Source organism: Ambystoma mexicanum, chromosome 3q (assembly GCF_040938575.1).
Source record: "Ambystoma mexicanum isolate Mex_15411 chromosome 3q, UKY_AmexF1_1, whole genome shotgun sequence".
NCBI lineage: Eukaryota > Metazoa > Chordata > Amphibia > Caudata > Ambystomatidae > Ambystoma > Ambystoma mexicanum.
This window is the reverse complement of record NC_090926.1, coordinates 775,389,519-775,412,488: the sequence shown is the minus strand read 5'-3', so window position 1 is coordinate 775,412,488 and position 22,970 is coordinate 775,389,519. Positions and strand designations below refer to the sequence as shown.

At 46.9% G+C, this 22,970-nt stretch overlaps 1 protein-coding gene across 2 annotated transcripts in view; it reads right to left on the bottom strand.

Annotated features, from left to right (window-relative positions):
• Positions 1-22,970, bottom strand: part of GRB2 (growth factor receptor bound protein 2) — a 281,266-nt gene that overhangs the window by 103,143 nt on the left and 155,153 nt on the right. For both annotated transcript variants that reach the window (XM_069654806.1, XM_069654808.1), the window contains exons 3-4: positions 21,803-21,900; positions 19,874-19,996 (exon numbers count right to left, since the gene is read on the bottom strand). In XM_069654806.1, coding sequence (XP_069510907.1) covers positions 19,874-19,996; positions 21,803-21,900 — 221 coding nt within the window. The remainder of the gene's footprint in view (positions 1-19,873; positions 19,997-21,802; positions 21,901-22,970) is intronic.

Here is a 22,970-nt window from a genome sequence, read left to right as displayed (position 1 = left end):
GGCTCGGGGGTAGTGTCCCTATCTCTAGAATGCGGAGGTCGGGACTCCGGGGGGAGGGGGGGGGGGGTGGGACAGCCGTTACACGGTCGCCGACTCCTGGAGTGCGGTTTGGGGATAGAGGTTGGCTTCGTCTTCCGACGATCGAACCTCCGTAACTTTAGTGAGCGAGGCACTCTTGGCAACAGTGGATGGTTTCCTGGTGTCATGCGGCGATCTTCATCGAGAACGCCCAGAGAACACCAATTCAGTGGACCGTTCTCTGTGTACCTCTTTCCGAGAACTCGACATGCGCGTCGAGTCTCGGTTGGGCTTCGCGTGTTTGGTGGAAGTGCTGTGGGTAGCGATCGTGTCGCCGGGGGTTTTCCCCATAGCTGCCCTGTCGGACAACCTTCCGAGGTCGGGGACTCGCGCTCGGATGTCTCGCGATGCCACGTTGCCCTCGCCGTCTGACAGCACCGCTGCCATGGCCTCTTGTCGCCTGGCGTGGTGGGCCCAACGTTTGGTTGAACGGTCCTTTAGGGTCTTCGGTTTAAACCGACTGCCCGCTCTGCAGTTCGCCTCGGGGTGGTCCCTCAGCAATCAGAGGTTACACGTGGCATGTCTGTCAACCCAAGGGTACTTGCGGTTGCACTTGGGGCAAAATTGGAAAGGGGTACCCTCCATACGCACCCTGTGGCAGCGGGCTACTGAGTAGGAATATACAAGAAGATGTACCTATATATTTAAGGGCGTAGAGTATGCACCACCCCCCACACTTCCTACTTGCAGGGCCGAGGCCAGAGGCCTTCCAAGGCCCGGGACGAGGCCAGAGGCCTTCCAAGGCCCGGGACCAGGCCTTCCTAGGCCCAAGTCTGTTGTGCAGCTCTTGACGGTTGATTCCTTCTCCGGGCCGGCGTCGAGCGTTGAAGTTCGGTGACTCGACGTTGGGGTGGAGAAATGGTGAAATATTAAGATATTTTTGAAAAATGATGGCTATGGCCAGGAACTCTGCGAAATGCTTCCGACAAGTATGGCGGAAAAAAACAATTTGAGGGTCCTAGATGCGTGAGGGATCATGGGTACAGTGGACGTCACACTAGGGATAGTATTACTGGCATGCCCTGTGTCGACGCCCATTTTTGAGTTTCGAAAAACAAACTAATACTCCGCAGCTTCCACTAGATGTCGGCCTATGCACAGCATGTGATCTAAGCAGATTCCACAAGCTATAGCTATAGATAGATAGATAGATAGATAGATATAGATAGAAAGATATAGATTCAGAAAAACAATATTTCTGACAAACCTTTACCATGCGGCAATACAAAGGTGACATACTCAGGGAAAGGCGGGAAAATAGGCTGGTCCTACCTTATGCAAAGAGGTGGTGGAGCACTGCCTATCCAACTGCTGATTCCTTGTTGGCATCTTCTGCTAGGCAGTAGTGTTTAGCGAACGTGTGCAGAGTGCTCCAGGTAGTGGCTCTGCAGATGTCCTTCAAAGGAACCCCTGCGAAAAACGCTACTGATGCCGCTCTTCCTCTGGTGGAGTGTGCTGAAGGCGGTTTGGAGAGGTGGTCGCCCTTCAATTGGTGACAATGGGTAATGCATAACGAGACCCATCTTGCCAGACTTTGTTTGGAGATATGTTGTCCTTTCGTGCGGCACGCAAAGGCAATGAACAGTGTTAGCTAATCATAACTCTTTAGTTCTCTGCAAGTAAAATTTCAAAACCCTAGTCACATCTAGGGAATATAAAGCTCTTTCCACCTCCGAGGTATGGTTCACGAAGAAAGATGGTAGAAAAATGCACTCGGAGTGTCATTTCTGATAAGACCTTGGTCCGAAATTTTGGATGTGTCCTCAAAATGACACAAACAAAGTAAAAGGAGGTTCTGAAGACAAGGCTTGTAATTCACTGATCGTCCTGGCCGAAATCATGGCCATCAGGAAAGCGGTTTTCCAAGATAAGAATTTTATTTCACATCTGTGTATGGGTTCGAAAGGGGGTTCCACGAGAGCAGTTAGCACAGTATTCAGGCTCCAAAAAGGAACTGATGAGGGCGTAGGAGGATAAGTACTCATCAACCCTTTCAGGAAGATCTTGATGGCCGGAAGAGAGTACGACTGCGCTTCTGGAGTCGTCGTAAATGCCGATATGGCCGACAGGTAAACTTTGATGGAGGATAGGGAGAGACCTGCCTCAGCCAAATGTAATAAGTAAGGTAGTATCTGTTCTACCGAAGCTGTAAGTAGGTTAGTTGCCGATATTTCACACCACTTAGAAAAACAGGTCCATTTTCACACACAGGTGATCTTTGTTGAGGGGGCTCTAGAGGCCCCGATTATGTCCCAGCAGTCCTCTGGAAGGTTCAAGTTCATGAGTATTTGCTGCTCAGGAACCATGCTTTGAGGGAGAGGTTCGCTGGGTCGTGGTGGAGGACTTTGTGGTTCTGTTGAGTCAAGAGGTATTGATGAGCCTGGAGGCGAATTGGCAGCCACAGGGATAGATGTTGCAGAGTCGGTTACCAGATTTGTCGCACCCAGTCTGGCGCCATTAGGATCATGGAGCAATCCTGCTCCTTCATTCTGCGCACAACTCTGGCTATGAGTGGAATGGAGGGAAAGGCATAAAGGAACTTCCCTGTCCAGTCCACCGAGAATGCATCTCCTGCCGATTGATGTTCCAGGTACCTTGAGGTGAATGCTTGACATTTCCTGTTGATCCTGGTGGCAAAAAGGTCATCTGTGGCAGGCACCATACAGAGAAAACCTATTGAACTTCCTTTTAGTCTAGCTCCCATTCGTGGGATGAAGCGTCCACACTGCTCAGTTTGTCCGCTAAGACATTGTCCACTCCAGGAAGATGTTCCGCCCTGATGTGGATTTTGTGGTGCAAGGCCCATGACCATAGCAGTTGAGCTTCTAAGATAAGACTTCGTGCCTCCTTGCTTGTTTGTGTAGTGCATAGAGGTTGTATCGTCTGTCTGGATGGTTAAGACTTGACCCGCCACAACTGGGAGGAAAGCTTTTAGAGCCCATCGTATCGCCCTGAGCTCTAGGACATTGATGTGGAGCTGTGATTCTTGGTATGACCAAGCCCCTTTTGTCTGAAGGTCCGCCAAGTGTGCTCCCTATCCCGACAGGGGCACATCTGTCCTTAAGAGAAGAGAGGATGTTGGTGCCTGGAATGGCATCCCTTGGAGCAGGTTCCGTGATGTGTTCCACCATCAACATGCCTTGTGCACTGCCGTCGGTATCTGGACTACATCTTCCCATGAACCCTTGGCTTGTTTCCATTGGTGGTCCAGAGCCTCCTGGATCGGTCTCATGCAAAGTCTGCAGTTTGGTATGAGAAATATACATGAGGACATCATGCCCAGGAGAGATTTGAAAGATTGTACCGTGGTCGTCTCTTTCTACGAACAATGTCGTAGAGCGGAGGATGGCTGTTACTCTGTCCGCCGATGGTTTTCCCTGGGAATGGTGGTGTCGAACTCTGCTCCCAGAAAAAGAACGTTCTTGCTGGGTACTGGGCAGGATTTTACGTTCATCGAAAAAACCTAACTCTTTTAGGAGTTTTATTGTTTTTGGCACTGCCAATTGAGCTTCATTGAGGGAGCTTGCCCTTATCAACCAGTACAAATATGGAAAGACCTCCATTCCAAACCTTCTGAGGTTTGCTGCTACGGGCGCCAGATACTTGGTGAATACCCTTGGTGCTGATTTTAGCCCGAACGGGAGTACCCGAAAATGGAAATGTCAGTCTCCTATAGCGAACCTGAGGAACTATCTTTGGGCAGGATGAATTGGAATGTGGAAGTATGCGTCTTCCAAGTCCACAGTGGCTAGGAAGTTGTTTCTGTTCAGCCACGGTAAAACGCCTTGCAGGGATATCATTTTGAATTTGATGCGTTTGATGAATTTGAGTGCCCTTAAGTCCAATATGGGCCTCCATTGACCGTTTCTTTTTGATTAGAAAAAAGCAGGAGTAGAAACCTTTTCCTTTCTGGGAATATGGGACTGGCTCTATAGCTGCTTTGTGAAGTAACTTCTGCCATGCTGTTCTGCATCATGTGGACTTTGTGAGGGGTGGGGGCAAGGGATGGCGGATGGTCTAAGAATTCTATGGTGTGTCCCTTGCGAACCACCTGTAATACCCACTTGTCTGATGTTATCGAATTCCAGGGTTGAAAATGACATGCATTACTTACCGTAATAGCATTTCTGATTGTATCTGCTTAGATTCACATGCTGTGCATATGGTCCGACATCCAGTGGTAACCGCGGAGTATTGCATCTGGTCCTTCAGGGACCGAAAGGGGACGTCGGCATAGGCGTGTCTAACACTATCCCTATCGTGACGTGTGTAGTATCCAAAATACCTCACGCGCCGAGCTCCCTCCGATTGTATTTTTTTCTGCCATGGGGGAGCCCAAGGCTATAGTGAGTGAGTACATAAAGAGAGAAAGTAGTAAGAAGTCTATGTTCCTTCGACCCCGAGCACGGCGGTAGGGAGGGCGCATGTGAATCTAAGCAGATACAATCATCGGAAATGCTATTATGGTAAGTAATGCATGTCTTCTGATGCTTGTTAATCTGCTTAGAATCACATGCTGTGCATAGACTAGCAAGAAGTACCCGGAGGTGGGTTGTGAGAAGGAACAGTAGAGAAAAGAGGTCTTAGTACTGCTGGTCCCACCTAAGAATCGGACCTAGAATGAGTGTCTACGCAATAGTGTTTTGTAAAGGTGCGTACAGAACTCCAGGTTGTCGCTTAGCATTCATTGCAAATGTTCCTCTTGAGTCAATTTGCAAACATGCCCCAGTGCCTCAAGTAGAATGTGCTCTAGGCTTGAAGGGAAGTTATCTCTTAGCAAGAGAAACATAGTGTGATGCATTTGACAATCCACCTTGAGATAGCTGATTTAGAGACAGGATCCCCTTCTCTACCAGCTGCCACTGAAACAAAGAATTGTTTAGTCTTTCTTAGTGGTTTAGTTTTCTCCAGGTAAAACATGACTGCCCTGCGCACGTCTAGTGTGTGAAGCCTTCTTTCAGCCAGGTAAGTAGGGTTCTGGAAGAAAGTGGGTAGTTCGATTGACTGGTTCAAATAGAACTTTGAAATAAATGTAGGCGCAAACCTGGGATGTGTGCGCAGAACTACCTTATCTTTGTGAACTGTAACAAAGGGGTCTAAAACAGAAAGCCTGTAGTTCGCTAACCCTTCTGATAGAAGTGATAGCCACTAGGAAGGCTGTCTTATAAGTCAGGTTTTACAGTCTTGCTTTATGCATAGGCTCGAAGGGAGCTCCCATGAGCCTGGTTAAAACCACAGTCGGATCCCACCCAGGAGCTGGGTGAGAAATGGGAGGATAAATCCTCTTAACTCCTTCCATAAAGGCTTTAATCACCGGTATCTTCCACCACGATACCTTTTGCTGTGATGTGGTGTAGGCTGACAAAGCAGCCAGATGAACCTTTAGGGAATTGAAGACTAACCCAGAGTCCAACGGGTGGGTTAGCTACAACACAATGTGTGAGGGTGAGCAATCGATAGGATTGACACCCTTGGAATTGAACCAGATGACAAAACGTTTCCACTTGCTAGCATAGCAATAACGTGCATTAGGTTTCCTCGCTTCCCCCAAGTATGTCCATGCACCTCTGAGGGAGTTGCAGGTGTCCAAACTATGATCTCAGGAGCCAGGCTGCTAAGTTCAGGGTTTGGGGGCACGGATATAGGGTTCCCCCCCCCCCTGTCCTGAGACAACATGTTGTACGGGCAGGGCAGCTTGACTGGTGGGGAGAGGGACATTTCCATCAGGTGAGCGAACCAGGGTTGGCGGGCCCACATGGGGGCCACTAGTATCATGGTAACTGGTTCCTGGTGCATCTTGTGCACTATCTTGTTGAGAAGGGGAGTTGGGGGGCGGGGGAAGAGGGGGAGTCTAGACACATTTCCCGGACCAAGTTATCCAGAGACCGTTACCCTTGGACCAGTTCTGGGGGTACCTGGAGGCGTAGTCTTGACATTGGGCGTTCTCCTGAGTAGCAAACAGGTCGAACTCTGGGAACCCCTATTCTGCGAAGACAATGTCTTCGTGCAGTCCCCATTTGTATTCTTCTGGAAGAGGAAAATCTCTGCTGAGTACATCTGCTAGAAGATTTGAGTTCCCCTGGAACATGTTGGGACAACAAAAACATCTTGTGTTTGAGAGCCCATATCCAAATGTTTTGGGACAGCTTGGATAGCCCTGGAGAGTGAGTGCCCCCGTTTGTTCAGGTAATACATTGCTGTAGTGCCGTTGGTGAAGATCAGCACCGTCTTCCCTTGCAGTTGTACCTGAAAGGCTTTCAATGCTTTGAACACTAATAGCTCCAGTAAGTTTATATGATTGGACGCTACTTGAGGGGACCACACTCCGTGTGCTGTCTGCTGAAGCAGGTGAGCCCCCCACCATGTGAGATGCGTCTGTCGTGAGAGTGGCTTCCACTGCAGGGATGGTGAAGGTTTTCCCCTTCAAGAGGTTTTCCCTCGACCACCACTGCAGAGTGAGAACGAGGGCTGGCGAGAACTACCAGAACTTCTCATTGTCCGCTGGCCTGACACCACTGGTTGTTGAGCCACTCTTGCATGGGACGCAGCCGCGCGTGGGGAACCAAGTATATACATGACGCCATCATCCCTAGCAACCACATGGCTTTGCGTACCGTCACCTCTCGACTGGCTACATATTGAGGAATCTGAGAGAGCATGTTCTGAACCCTCTCGCTGGAGGGGAAGACAAGACAGTTTTCCGTCTGAATTAGTGCCCCCCCAGAAATTGTTTTACTTGGCTGGTGACTAGGCTGGACTTCTTTTCGTTGATTGAAAAGCCCAGGCTGAAGAGGAGATCTACTGTTTTTTGGGTGTTCGAAAAACAAGCGAACGAGTCCCCCATAATGAGCCAGTCTTCGAGGTAAGGGTAAACTGGGACTGATAGTCTGCACAGGTGTGCTGCTGCCACTGCCAGGACTTTGGTAAATACCTTTGGCGCTGAGGCGATGCCAAAGGGGAGTACTTTGAATTGGTAGCGTTTGTCCTGGATCATGAACCTTAGTTATTTTCTATGCGCTGGCAACATTGAAATATGGAAGTATGCATCTTTCATATCCAATGTTGCCATGAAGTCCCCCCGTTTCAGCAATGGGATCACTTCTTGAAGTGTTACCATGCAAAACTTCTGGAGTTTTATGAACTTGTTCGCTGGGCTCAGATCTAGAACAGGACGCATGCTGAGATCCTTTTTGGGTACAAGGAAGTACACTGAATAAATACCCTTGTTTACCTGAAGAAGAGGGACGGCTTCTATGGCGTCCTTTCCCAGCAGTGCTTCCACCTCTTGAATCAGGATTTTTAGATGGTACGGTGAAAGGCGCTGTGAGCGCGGCAGTCTGAACTGTGGAGGTCGGGAGAATTCCACACAATAACCGTGGGCGACCGTCTTTAAGACCCACTGGTCAGAGGTTATCCCCTCCCATGCCTTGAGGAAAGATGTTAATCGCCCCCCGACCGGGGAGGCATGGGAGGGGACCTGGACTTGGTGGTCATTTCTGACCCGAGGCTGTGGCTCCTCTGCCTCTACCCTTGCCGCGTTTCTGACCCCTTGAGAGAATAGTAAGCGGGATTTCCAGATGTTTGGTTATTGTTGAAGCTGCCCGTGCCTTAGTTGTTTTGACCTGCACGTGCTTGTCCTTGAAAGGACCGCCGAGTTATTACCCCTCTGGGACGAGGGTTTTTGTGTAATTTGTTGCAGAGACTTTAATGTCTCATGCTGCTTCTTGGCTGTTTCCAACGCTTCATCAACTGCCTTCCCAAAGAGGTTAGACTCTTCGATGGGCATATTAATGAGGGAGGCCCGAGTTTCAGGTCTAAACCCCGATGTACACAGCCATGCGTGTCTCTTCAGAAGAGACCCTTGTGCAAGGGCTCTGGCAGATGTTTCTGCAGTATCCAGGATGTTTTTGACCACATTCTGGTTAACCAGTTTTCCTTCCGCAACAATGGCGAGAAGCTTGGTCCTGGCCGGCTCCGGGACCTCCTGAAGGCCTTCTTGGAGCAGGTTCCACTGGGCATCAGTATAGCTTGCTAATAGGGTAGTATTATTAGCAACCCGAATGGTATATGCCGCTGCCGACATGACACGTTTGCCTAGGGCATACAATCTTTTAGATTCCTTGTCCGGAGGCGATTCTCCAGTGGCAATGGGTACCCTTGCCCTCTTACGAGTAGTGGTCACCACCAGTAAGTCCGGGATGGCATGCCCCTTGATATATAGGGGGTCAGAAGGAGAAGGCCGAAATAATTTTTCGACTCTCGGGTTCACGGCCCTTGTCTGGGCAGGTGTGACTAAAGATGGAGCTATCTGCCTCTTAACAGAGTTAAGGAGGGAAATGGATTGACTTGCGGGAGGTTTTTCCTTAATGTCCATTTCAAGGACATAAAAGGGCCTAGGTGGGGAGAAACAACGTTCTCTGCCCTTTGGCGTCGAGAGGAACTTCTCAGGGTGTCAGAGAGGCTCTTGACTATCCACGTAAGAGTCATCAGAATCGCGGCCCAAGTCCGTCGAAAATCTTTCCGCGGTCTGGCCCATAACTTTCTGCGGGACCGGGGTAAGGCCCACCGCCGCTGCGAACCTACCGATGCTCTTCCTGATGGTAACCGAATCGTCGTGGGACAAAGCCTCAGACGATGTAGCGGTAGCCGAAACGCCGTCCACAGCACCAGAAGGCCCAGCGGTCGGAGTGCCGGGTAGAGGCCTAGTCGTAACTTTCGGGCCTAAAGAGGCCTTGTAAATGGTCGAAGTTTCGGAATCCAAAACTTCGGCGCGTGTAGATTGGGGAGTAGAGCCCTTATTAATTTTTGTTTGCCCAGTCATGCGCTGTTGCGGATGCGGGGAAGGCCTTTGGCGCTTTCGCCTTTTTCGACAAAGGCGTCGAAGATGGCGTAAGGGTTGCGTGTTTAGTGCGATGTTTATGTACGCCCTTGTCGCCGGGTGTAGTCCCTATAGCAAGACCAAAGTTGAGCCTGGAAGGGTCGGGGACAGGCGTGGCAGACCTAGAAGTGTCCACCTCAAGGTCTAACATCCGCATTGGACGTTTGGTCATCCGAAGTACCCCTGTCACTTTCGGCTGGTGTCGCGGTAGGGGAGGGAGGCTCACGCGTGACATGACGTACGCGGCCCACCGCTCTACACGGCGATCCTTAAGTGTTAAATTTTGACCCAACCATTCCTTTAAGGAGTTTGCACGCCGAACACCACTTTTCGTCGTGCTCTAGGGGGAGAAAAGTGTTACAAGTCCTGTGCTTGTCCTTCCAAGGATATCTGACCCTACACTTGGGGCAGAATCTAAAAGGAGTCCTTTCCATAGCCAAAGGAAGGATGACCAGACCGAAAGGGAAAGAAGTGGAAAGGAGGAAAGACATAACAATATGGCCACCCCGAACCCACTCTACCTACTGTGTAGGTCGGCCAGAGCGCCCGACCATGTGGAAATCCGGCCACCGGATCTTAGGCGCCGAGACCACAGCCGTAGACGATTCCTCCATAGTCTTCGTCAAAGATGTTCTTATTAGGCAAAATGACTTAACGAGGCATAAACCGAAAAATCGGTAAAGATAAACAATGTCTCTAGCAAGAGCTCCGCTGTAGGGCGACCAGTTATCTGGGCGGAAAAAAACAATCTGAGGGACCTCGGCGCATGAGGGATTTTGGGTACTACACGTCAGGATAGGGATAGTGTTACAGACACGCCTATGCCGACATCCCCTTTCAGTCCCTGAAAGACAAGATGCAATACTCCGCGGTTACCACTGGATGTCGAACCATATGCACAGCATGTGATTCTAAGCAGATTAACAAGCATCAGAAATTGGCTTACCCTTCCCCCCCACAGGTGTTTGGCATAGAGGGGGAAGAATCGAATGGTCAGTTCTGTTTGTTCTGGGACTTTCCTTGGGAATAGCCGCGCCTTCCTCTCTGGGAATACCTGTTGGCGGATTGATATCTGTTGCCTTGAAGTGTTACCTTGTGACTTCTGACCATAGCAGGAATGTGAGTATCCTCTGTCTTTTGACGCTGCACCTCAAAAGGGCCGAAAGGACCTGCATTCTTTATATTTATCCTTCAAGGAACTTATGGCTCTAGCTGTATCTGTGTCCATTTTAATTCCTTTAAGGTGGTCATCTATATTCTTGCCGAATAAGTCTTGCCCATCGAAGGGCATGTCCAGAATTTGTGCCTGCACCTCAGGCCCGAGATTCGTGGCTTTCATCCATGCACGTCTCCTTCACACCGTGCCGTGTGCCATTTGTCAAACCTGATTCAGACACATCGACAGCCGCCTCGATCATGTGTCTGAAGTGGCTTCTCCGTTCGCAATGATGGACATGGCTTCCTCCTATAAATCTGCTGGTAGATGTTTGGTCATCTTGATATGATATGGTATTTGTAACGCGCCTATACACAAGTGTTTCAAGGCGCGACGAGGCAGGGAGGGGGGGAAACAAGGGGAAGACAGACAAACGATCCTAACTAGGCCAGGTGTCATTCAGATCGCGCAAGTGCAGAGGTAAGGGGAAAAGGAGAAAGGGCAGGGGGAGGAGGTGGGGGGGGAAAGTGCAGTACAAGGTAAGTAGCGTAATAAAATAATAAATAATAATAAAAGGGCCAGCTGGTGGCAAGTGCGAGGTAAGTGCAGAGCAAGTGCTGGGAAGGGGGCTGTAGGGATGCAGTGACAGTCCCACAGTGCAGGGGGAGCCAGGGAGGCAGTGCAAGTGGAGAGTGGCTGGGCCCTGGACCGAGGTCACAGAGTGGCCCAGATGCAGGTTTAGTGCAAACTTCAGTGGGGAGTTTAGCAGGTTTAGCAGGGGAGAGGGAGAGAGAAGGCAGAAGCGAAGAGGAAGGTTTTGAGGTGCTTCCGGAACCGGAGATGGTTCTCCTCAAGTTTCAGGGAGGCAGGAAGGCTGTTCCAGAGGGAGGCCCCTGCTGCGGAGAGAGATCTACCCCCAGCTCGTTGCTTCGAGAAGCGGCTTACCACGAGGGAGTTGGAGACGGATGAGCGAAGGGCTCGTGAAGGCAGATATTTAGGAAGAGAGAGTTGAAGGTATTGTGGCCCCAGGCCCCAGAAGGCCTTGTGGACAATGCAGAGGGTTTTGAACTTAATCCTCGCAGCCACTGGGAGCCAGTGAAGAGATTTCAGTCCTGGAGAGATACGGTCCCTGGGCTTGAGGCCAAGGACAAGTCTCGCAGTTCTGTTCTGGATAAGTTGCAGAGGGCGGAGAGTGGAGGCAGGCAGATTAAGATAGAGGCTGTTACAGTAGTCCAGCCTTGAGAGAACCAGGGCTCGGGAGACAGTGAGCTTCTGGGGGAAGGAGAGGAAGGGAAGAATACCTCTGAGGAGGTGCAGCTGGTAGTGTGACTTCTTAGAGACGTCAGAAATATGAGGAGAGAAGGAGAGTGTGGAGTCGAAGATGACCCCGAGGTTTTTAGCTTTGCAGGTAGGGGCAGGAAGAGGGCCAAGGGAGGCCGGCCAGAGAGCTGGCCAGAGAGCTGCAAAGCCAAAGCTCGCAGTCAAACCTGGCTGTCATGGCTAATGCATTGCCCGCTCTGATAGTGAGAGATGTTGAGGAAGACCCCTTTCTACCAAAGGCTTCCAGTTCATGACCTTCCTTGTCTGGTGGTGCTGACAGTGATGATGGGTTGGCCAATTTCTTTCTAGCCGCTACTGTGATGACTGAATCTGGCTTTGTATGACCCCTTAAACAAAGCGGAGTCAGGTGCTTTGTACTTCTTTTCTGGCCTTGAGGCTAAAGCGGGTGTGGATAAGGGTGTGGCCAGTATCTTTGACCCAGACTCCCATATGGTGTCGAGAAGCAGAATGGTGGTAACAGTTCTGTGTTTGTCCCTGTGCTCATAGAGCACCGACTTCTTTTCTTCTGAAGAAACTTGTATTTTGAACAAGTCTGCAGCTTTACCAATTATAGTATACAAATAACAAATGTGCCTTTTATCCTCAAGATACTAGACAAACACGCATACTTGCAATTACAGGCTCATGTCGAGGAACATTAAATTCTTGGCACCCGACAGTCGGGTTATAGAGCACGTCATGGGACCGAGACGGCCATGCTCGATCTTAAATCCACCCTGGCTGGAATAGCATATAAAAACCAAGCTGCTCTGCTTATGCTACTTGACCTCTCCGCACCTTTGACCTGGTTGATCACAGCTTACTGGTGTCAAGGCTCGGAGAGGTCGCCTACTGTTCTACAACAGCATCTAGATGGATAGCCTCCTTCATAGGTCCTAGAATGATAAGGGTATGTGTAGGCAACAATCAATCCTCCCCCACCTCTTGGACGTGTGGAGTTCCACAGGGCTCCTGTCTGTCGCCTCTGCTCTTATCCGCCCTCTTCGACCTCTTAAGTAAACTTGGAGTGCAATATACAAACTACGCAGATGACACTCAGGTAGTTATACAACTGAGTGGCTCATACAGTAACGATGTCGGAATTATCAACAACATATACAAAGCTATACAGGACTGGATGGCCTGTAATTCTCTGGCTTTGAATGCTAAAAAGACCAAGCTCCTAATAGTGTCCTCTAAAAGCACCCGGACTAAACTTGATCCCAATTATGCGAGCTTCCCTATTGCGGAAAATATCACTGTCCAAAAGAAAATGAAGACCCTAGGAGTTATCCTTGATGAAGAGCTATCTATGAAGTCCCACGTCTCTAACATCAAGTCTAGCTGCGGACTGATCAACAAGCGAATAGGATATATTCGCCCATTTATCATGGAAAAAAACTGCTCTCCTGTCCTCGGCACGGATTAATTCTAGATTAGACTACTGTAATAGTCTTCTATCTGGTACCACAGCTAGTAACGTTCAATCTCTGCAGGTGGCCCAGAATAACGCTGTGCGCACTATTTTCAACCAATCTCGTCACACCCACATCTCCACCTTTAGGAAGAAACTTCATTGGCTCCCGGTAAAACATTGTATAACACAATGGGTTAACTATGACGCACAAATGCCTGAGCCTCAGCAGTCCTATATATCTGTCTGCACGCATCAGTATCAAATCTAATGAGGAACCTTCGCTCATCCACAGCGGTCGTCCTCAAACACCTCAGATTTAGGACAGCTACATTTGAGGGTACCACCCTTGATGCACAGGGTCCCCTTCTTTGGAATACACTACCAGCTCGGATACGGCAGATCCAAAGTTACACTGTTTAAATGGGCCATAAAAACTCATTTCTTTAACCTGGAATAACCTGCTCATGTCTCCTCCTCCTTCTGCCTTTGTGTTCGTCTGTTCCCGTTTTGCCTTTGTGTGCACCCTGAGGCCCATGGGCATGTGGCGCGTTACAAATATTTAAATAAATAAAACGATACCAAATCGTCTGGAGGTGACGCATCATCTGGGGAGTCCTTCCTGGGTTTCTCGACAATATAATCATCCCATTCACTGGGAAAATCTGGTTGCTGCGTAATCTCTCCTTCCTCTGGATCCGAAAAATCCCTGAATGGGTCTTCTTGCCAATTAGATACTGACACAGACGAAGGTACCGTAGTTGGGTCTCGAACTGGAGATCCGAGATCTATGAGGTGATGCTATAGGAGGGGACTCTTGTCCGTGGAGCACTGAGTGTTCTGCTCCTGGATCTACATCGAGGCTCAGGTGATCTTGCTCTTTTCTGTGGTCTACTCCTGGAAGAGGAGAGTCTGGTGTGCTATGCCGAGGTGACTAATCACTCAGAGGGGTTTCCTTAGGTACAGAAGACCTATTCTGCCGCTCTTGGCGCCTGTTAAACTCCTCAATGATTCTTTGCATCAATGCCATGAGCACCGGGTTATAAGGATCAGCCATGTCCTCTGAATCCGGTTGCGAAGGAGGGCTGTTTTCCTTAGGAGTGAGGAAAGGTTGTTCACCAGGCATTTCCGTGTCCGAGAACTCCTCCTGAAGAACAACGTTAGGCAGTTCCGTCATCTCTTTTAAAGAGACAATTGTGCTCCAACTGGCTCAGGTGTAACTGGAATTGGAGACGCTGGTCCCAAAGACTTGTGAAGACTGCTCACATTGGATGATTTATCTGCGATGTCTGCGAACAGTGTTGTGGGTTACATTTCTTTAGAAGACACCGAATTTTTGGAATCGTCAACGGTACTTTCGTCGACAATGGCTTTGTCGACGGTGGCTCTGTGGACGAAGCTTTTGAAGATGGTTGACCTGTCGACGAGCGCTTCGTGGACGAGTGATGCGCTTCCTTCGACGACGGTTTCGTGGACGATGACTTAAGTCTATGAGGATTTTGTTATGGACAATGAGGTTTGGAGTGTTGTCGTTTTTTCTTCAGGATGATGTATTTTGTGGTGTCCTGGGTCCAAGGGAGGCATAGAAGAAGTGGTTTCCAACTTTCTTTTAGCCTTATGAGATGGAGAGGAACTCCTTTCCACTGAAGAGGCCCTTCTTTTAGAAGTCTGTCTCTCATAAGGCTTGGTAGACGATACAGGAGCTGCTTTGGCAGACTTCTCGTCAGAGGACAGACCTTTGGCTTCCAGGTGTAACAGAAGTCTCCTATGTGTGTCCTGCAGGGTTTTGGTGGAGAAAGTCCTGCAAATGTCACATTTGTTGATGATATGTGGATATAGGCAGTAGATACAATGGTCATGTGGATCCTTCATGTAGACCAGTTTCTTTCTGCACCTCGTGCAGTCCCTGAACAGGGAAGGCTTCTTGGCAGGCTAAAGCTCAGCCATGCTGAGGAGAACTTTCACTCGACGAAAAAATATCAACAAAAGCGTTTCTCAGAGTCCAAAGACTCAGAATAGCAAGACCCTAAGGAGGGGAAAACAGTAGAATATATTAGAAAATATATACTGTACACCAATGGTGAAAAGAGCTGGAGGATTCCTTCTGTCTGATAGACTGCAGTGAAAAATCTGAAGATGGCTGCCTGGGGCGGAGCTTAAGCCCTGCCACCTCATTGGTTGGGGCCATAAAAGACCAAAGTGAGGTGGAGGGACTACACAATGGAGTGGCTCATAAGCCACAATGGAGTATCTACATGCATTCTCTAGGGGAGAAGGGAAACATTGTAATAATTCTATCACAGAGGATTCCTAGTCTGATGACAGGGAATATTCAAGCATCTGAATCTATGAAGATCCAATGCTGGAGAACTTTGTGTTCTGCAATGTACAGATGTACCACTTCAAATAGCCAATTAAGATGAATTTGGAGATTAACAAATCACTGAACTCAAATTGTTAATGCTCCTGAAAGAAAAGTTACTCCCGAAATATGTTGAGCTTAATTTATATGTTCTCTTTTTGTGGAATTATTTTTGCTACAATTTTTTTAATTAAATTGACATATATAATTTAATGTAAAGAATTCTATTACCTAGATGTCATCCTTTGATGAATGAACTTGATCTATGTAATCTGCTATTATCCAGACAAATCGTGAGTCTCAATATTACCAGCTTGGAGGGTGTGCAAGGGAAGGGAGTGTCCACCAATTGAGGACACTGCATTCTTTTTATACAGGTTTCCAGAGGCACAGTTTGACATGTTCTTAAGTTCACAGAACTGCAGGTGCTACGTTCTAGATGTCCACAGAGCAACCAATCAGGCATGTATAATAGGTCAGGCATGAACTACAAACGTAGCCAAGTGGACAGAGTCCACCATTAGTGTCCTCAGACCGGGTCTTTATATTTAATCTTACTCTACAAGAGCTAAGGCAAACCACAATCCCTGGTTCTCTAGAAATCAACTAGCTAAAATAGCAACAATAACTAACATGTTAAGAGATTAATCATAACAGTTTTCCTTAAGCTATTTGTGTGTCAATGTCTAAAAGGCTAAAATAGGTGGGCAGGCTGGAGTTCTGACTGGTGGAGCGATTCTTACCTCTTGACCCAGAGGTCGTAGGTGGTGGCAGGAAAATGCAGCTGCCGTCACGATGCAGCAGGCGTGTAGACGGATGCAGGTTGTCCTTGGTTCTTGAACCGATATACGGCACCAATACTGTCGATTTGGGAATACACCAGGGGAGTGGGGCCGTGATGGGGGTCAAGTGCGCAGGGGCCCACCACAGACCGACACCAGACTGGTAGACGGGGTAGAGGTAACCTGAGCATGCCAGACTGTAGGTGTATCTTAACGTGATACAATCTCAGCAATATACACAATCCATACCAATGACGAATCAATAAATTTGGTGCAGACCACTATATTCCATACTACTAGGCCTAAACATTAAGCATAGCAAGCTACAGGAGAAAACATTTGTAGACAAGTGTCAGCTACATTTGGAAATGTCCGTCTTACTAATGAATGGCTATCAAAAAATGCAGACAAGATAAAATCTTTGCAGATGGAATAATGGCTGATAAAGGGAATGAGTCCGAAAACATGCCAATAGGAGATCATGTGCCAATAAAATGGAAATACAAAATCCAGGAGAAACTGCCACGCATAGTTTAAGGATAAGTTCAGAATAACGGCATCACAACAGCATGAGAATTCTTGGGCCACTGCTTACTATCGACAATGAGCTGTCCTGCGAGTTGTGACAATTACTCAGTCAGTCCTGCAGCCAAGGAACATATACACCATCCATTTTTACTCCCCAGAAACAGGAAATTGTGCCCAATAAAGGGAGCATACCTCTTGATTCTAAAGCCCCACCAATATCTTTTTTTAATCAGTTACCAGCAGACCTGTGGCTTAGGAAGAGACTAATGTTACTGCCCAATCAAGGGGAATTTCAAAAGGGAACATTTTTTCTTTTAATCCCTACTGTCAAAGCAAATTACTTTTTACTCCCTAATCATTTGATTCCAAGTAGCAAGTAAAATCTTAAGAGAGCCCTGCTTTTACCTGACAGGAAATGGCAATGCACACCATACAAAATAAATAAATAAATAAAATAAAATACAAGGTTTCTTATGGAGCCCGTTGAAGAAAATCACAGATTTGTATTTTAAGTTAATAGCAACAATGCTCAGAGGTACAACACATTGAGTGCCTACATCTTGAACTAGGGATGGCTCTTTTGCAATTCACCGTTATCAGTTAAATACAATACATGGGGAGACTAGGGGCATTAAGCACAGAGCACATGATTAGGTTGAAAAGTCTTCAGAAGCGGAGCAGAAAAGGAAACTGAAGGTGCAGTTGCCTAGACTGATTATAGAGCGTCCTCCTATCCTTTAGCAAATAAACATTTCCTTCAAGGTACTGCTGAAATATCGGACTTGGTTTTTGAAGGTGGCCGATTTGTTCTTCACCCCATAGGAGTGTTCTCCTGTGCCCTTCACCCATACCCCCCCCCGGCTCGTGCTGGCCTCAAATGCTAGCCAACTGTAAAAAGTGAGTGCTTGGAGCTGTACAACACTCAAAATATTTGCATACCCACAAAACTTATTTAAAGCCTCACCATAGTGTTATGTACAGTTTAAGAAAAGGTCATGGATTTGGATGCGCACAATTATTTTGAAGTCCATCCAAAATTGCTTGCAACATACCCCACCCTTACATTTTTGGGTAGGATCATATAAGTGCTCAGTTAAACCTTTGTTGTTTAGCAGCGAGTTAGCATATAATTTGTTAAATTCTATGCCCAATTGGACTCTGAAAACTTACATTTGCCTACTGAAAATCTTTAGAGGGCATATTCATATTGGAGTTGTATAATGCATTAACTTGCAAGGGGACCACTTCAAAGTACTTGTGTGACATACGTACAAAGAATAAGAAGCATTGAATGAATTTACACATCACAGTCAATACCCGATAGTTGAGCTGACAGTTGATTACATAGTGTGGGTTACACTTTTGCTAAGGCATCAGGAGTGACACATTATTGTCATTGAACATTATAAAAAATTAAAACAAGTGGATGTAGATACAAATCTGGTATCCTTTCACAGAGCCAAGGTAGGCAGAGGCAATGTGGTCCATTAATATCTATATGTGGCCAGGAACGGAAGCTAGCGTCATAAGATACAAGTGTGGTACAATTCTGTATAGGAGTCATGAGGGAGGAGAAAAAGTTATTTGGTTAATGTGTGCAGGCTTATCTTAATTAGATCTTTTGTTCACAGAACCACTTGTTCATATTAATTTGTAACGTCTTTTGGGTGTAATGTCATACTTTTATAGTTTGGTAATGTAAATAGGCTAGACCAGACTAGCAAGACTATTTATTATAATTTAGATTTATTTTGAGAGAGAGCAAATGTTAGGTACCTGCTAAAGCTAAATCTTTTTGAATAGGTGGGAATTGTGTGTGTGCGCTGCCAACACTCTTCTGAGCAGCACAAGGAAGGAAAATAGGCAAGCGCACATCTTAGAGGGAACATTGGGAATCATGAGACTGGTGAAGAATCTGAAGATGGCTGCCCTGGTCCAGCGCATTAGCAGCAGCAAAAAAAGCACCAAAATTAGCTGAATAGGCTACAACATCGAGCCTCTGTTAGTTTGCATGTGCAATATTTATTGCTGTGTTTTTTTTGTCCATATACACACACTGACGATTCACTACATGTCATCACTCCTACCGAGGGGAGGACATCCCATGAGGTCATGAGGCCAGGTTGCTACCCAATAGTCCCCATGGGGGTGGGATAATGAGAGGATCTCATGGGTGAGTGGGGAAAAGATTCCCGCAGGTTGAAGGACCACCATCTAAGGGATTGCCCGTTTAAAAACATCACACCCCACACACTCTAGCCTCTACTTCCTCTGCTAATCTCTTTGAAGAGGTCTATGTGTTGTAAGGCAGACTACCTCAAGGTATTAAAAGTATTCAGACGAGAGGGGGCAGGAGGGAATTTGGGGTGGCGGCATGATTTGCATATGCTACGTCCCCTTCTGTAATGGCTTAACAGGCAAAGAAAGATGGTCTGGAGGGTTGCCCAGAGTAATTGCCAGAGGTTTAAGATTAATTCTAAGCCTTCCAGCCATCACCTCTGTTTCCGCTAGAAGGGAAGCATTCCTCTGGCCCAACAAAGAGCATCATGGGGAACTTGGACAATAATCCGGTCAAGATAGGCAGTCTCCCGGGATCAGCATACTTCTTCATTCTTTATTAGTTTACAGTGCGCAGGGCCAACAAGTAGGCTTTTCTTGATTCAGAACGGTGGGCACTTACTTTAACAGACATCCCGACAGACACCTTGGATCTCTTAGTCGAGCAGGGAAACCTCTTAGAAATAGGGAACGACAGGTTCTCTCACGTTGCTTTTACAAGTCTACAGCCCCAAATATGCCTCCTTTCTTCCAGAGTCCTCTTTCAGCAATCTTACAACACACACTGAGGTGATGATTCGAGGACACAAACCTAAATCAATGCGGGAGAAGCTAGATTTTCCTGAGCAGAAGATTCAGATTAATTTGTGAAAAGTGTTTCTTGCTAGACCGAGTTGAGCTCCATGGGTCTGCGGTCTCTCACCTGGTCACCAAAACTAGACTCCCATGCGTTTTAAAGATTAACCATGTTTTGTTGAAGAACGGATTTGAATATTTACTTGTAGGTTTTTAACACCAAAAGTGGGATTGATTTGGTGCTAAAGTAACTCAATAAATAAGTAAAAAGCATGTAATTATTTTCTTCTCCACTAGAGTCTACTCTTCAATTATAGAAACCCTCCAAATGCTGCTAACCACAGCAGTTTAGCACAGGTAGAAACACGGATGGGATGTGGAAGCTAAAGTGGTGGGGATTCATTTTTGTGCATGTATGTGGTAGGATTGAAGAGAAAGCAGGAAAGTCTGATTACAAGCAGTGATGTCACAGACGAAGACTGGGTGTGTGCATATGACTTACTTGACGGAGAGGGAGAAGTCCCCCGGTGCACTCTCACTTTCCCGTATAAGAAATGCCCCATCGTGCCTCTGTTTCCCCAGCATCTCCTCTGCCTTTGCGCGTGGGATTTTCCCAAAAAACCACCTACAAAAGAAAAAAAAAAAACAGCCATGAGTGTGTACGTTACATTACATACTATGCAAAGAGGAGTTCAAAGGTGGTTAATTGTCTGAATGTATAAAGCACACATTGGTCAAAAAATACCAAGGGTAACAGATATAGTGTTACTTTTAATCCTATGCTCTTCTGCCCTTTCCCTCCAAAATGTTGAGATGCACACCCAGCTCCCATGCCAACCCAAGCAATTCTGGCTGTGGAAAATATATGACTGCACAAGAAAGTGAATTTGTGTGGCTGCAGGGGGGTGGAACGTGTGAAGTAGAAAAAATACCAGTTGCTTCTCAGTAGTAATGAATATATTTATGTAGGCCCCCTGAAGAACACACCAGCTAGCCCACTTGAGGGAAGTAGTGGGGTTGGAACGATATTTCAAAACCTCTCCTGTGCAACACAGCGAAACAAGCCAGCTAGATATTTCCCAGGGAACAGGTGAGCAGTCTAGCAAATGGAAGAGATGGAGGAGGCCAAACCACCAGAAGGTCACTATAATGAGCAAGCAGAATGGGTAAGTGCGGGCGTGAGTAAGGGCTGAAGGGAAAGGACGGGGAGGGGGAGGGTGAGCACCGAGGGGAGGGGATAGTAGGAAGAAAAGTATAAGAGAAGATGCAACCAAAGAGATAGAGAGAAAGTAGGTGGAAGTTGTGTGAACATCGGTGGGACAGTGAGAGGGGGCAAGAATAGAGTGAGGAGGGAGTGAGAAAGGAGAAGAAAAGGCAAAAAAATCAGGGACAGAAACAGAAGGGTGTGCAAGGAGAGCAATTGAAGCCGAATAGTTGAGAAGGCCCCCCTTACCATTGTGAGAACCAGCCATCCCTGGGAGAGATTATGATCACTTCCATCCAAAGAAATCTCAGGAGTGAGATCGAAGGTTGAGGCCTTTAGGCCATCACTACAGTCAGTTGTCAACCACATGGGGGTGGGGGCAGGACGCTGACAGGAGCAAGAACAGTCCCAGTCTCTTTACATACCATCAAGCCTCAGCCTTATTTGACATTTGTAAAATAAGCACTCTTGAACATTGCTATTCTAAAGGCCATCTGTGACACCATCCATTTTCCTGAGAAAGTTGTTGATGCATGAAGCTATACTTTACATACTACAGACACCACTAACTGGTGGTAGACGTTTCCTCTAGAACAGGACATCAAATCTCTGCTGTGTTCGAACAAGCAAGGGATCACCAGGTTCAGGGGCCAGGGCGGAATTTCTTTCACTGCAATATCTAAAATATAAAAGACGGTCTTCCAAATTGCACATAAGATGCAAAGTTAACCTTTGCAGAAGCAGACCATGAGGCTTCCCAGAATGTTAGGCTGCCATATATTATCCTAACAATGAAATGTTAGGTACTCCACTGATGAGACTTGACGTTAATAGCTTCTGGCCCTCAATGAGTAACACCTGGTCAGAGGAAAATCCTGACAACAAGCTCCATGAATCCGAATTTCGACCCCTGACAAGTGCAATATAACCAAATATAGGTTGCCAAACTTCTGATCAATCCTAAATGGCAAATTAACATTACTGGATGGAGTCAGGGCCCCACAAAGATATTACTGTCAGTTTTGTCCAATGCAATTTGTCATTTTATGAATTTAAACTACTTTAGTCTCTCCCCCACTTCAAAATGTTATCACTGATGCATATACATCAGCTGTGTCCTTTACCAAAACTGCAGCCACTCAATTTTAACGCATAAACAGGTGTGCGATATGCAGACAGTAAGATGACAGGGCACAGTAGTGGGGGGGGGATTTCGCCCATACTCACGGGTGGGGTTTCATTTCTATGTAGTTCTTGGGGATGAAGCCGTCTTTCCCACTGAGCTCAGCTTTAAACCAGTTCTGGTCGCACTCTTCATTCAAAACCTGTATTAAAACAATGCATTAGTTCACAACTAGACTGCACACTAGTCACATTATCGTCAGAGACTTAAGCTGAATTTGCCAGGAGCACAGAGCATCTACTATCCAGCCAAAGCAATGACCGCCTCCCAACTAGTACACAGTATCAACTGTCTTAACATTTTATTCATCACAGCTGGAATCAAACTGGCTTGCTGATAACCTGCTTTCTTTTTTTAATAGCACTGTTTACACACGCACACAAAGCTGTTGAAATCGAGAATAGACTAAACAGCCATGAAACCGTATTTTACTGCTTTTATGCGGTTTCGACAATGGAAATTTAGTAGTAGAAACGGGTTCCTGATCACTCAACTGACTGAATAATTGAAAAGGGTCTCGTTTTGTTAAGCCAACACAGGACACAATACTAGCAATAGCATTGGTGAGAATTTCCTGGTAATTGATGCCAGAGGGATTGGTGCCTGAAGTGAGGAATGGGCACGCAGCAGTACCAGCCAGCGAGCATTTTAGTTCGGGAACAGGACACTTTTGAAATAGTTTGTCTATATTTACACAACGTCCATGAAAGTTCAAACTTGGCAAGCCACTCATCTGGCCACATCCGCATGTGGTAAACTTTCATGGGCCATTTCATGTAGAAAATATATTGAATGATGTATGCCATTTTAATTGGCCTTTCAACAGACCCGAAAAACACACTTTCAGCAAATATAAAATAGCTTGCTTCGATTTTCAAGAGGTTTGGTACAGGCCTGGCCCTTGCATGGAAGCAGTGCACTACATAAATAATAGTCACATCTTTGGATTTTCGAAAGTGTGCATATCTTCAAACATGCACAGAAAGAGCCTAGCATGCAGTAAGAGGCATTTTTTTTGCAAATGGCTCTTGTACAAACACTGACAAAACTACATGGGTAATAGAGTAACCATACCTCGCAAATTCACGCCCACCACTAGCCATTGGCTTGAGAATAACTGAAGGGGCAAATTACTATGTCTGGCTAGTAGCTTGGAACTTGAAAATAATACCCGAAGCTGAACGTAAACAGAATTTGGATTATATACTCAAA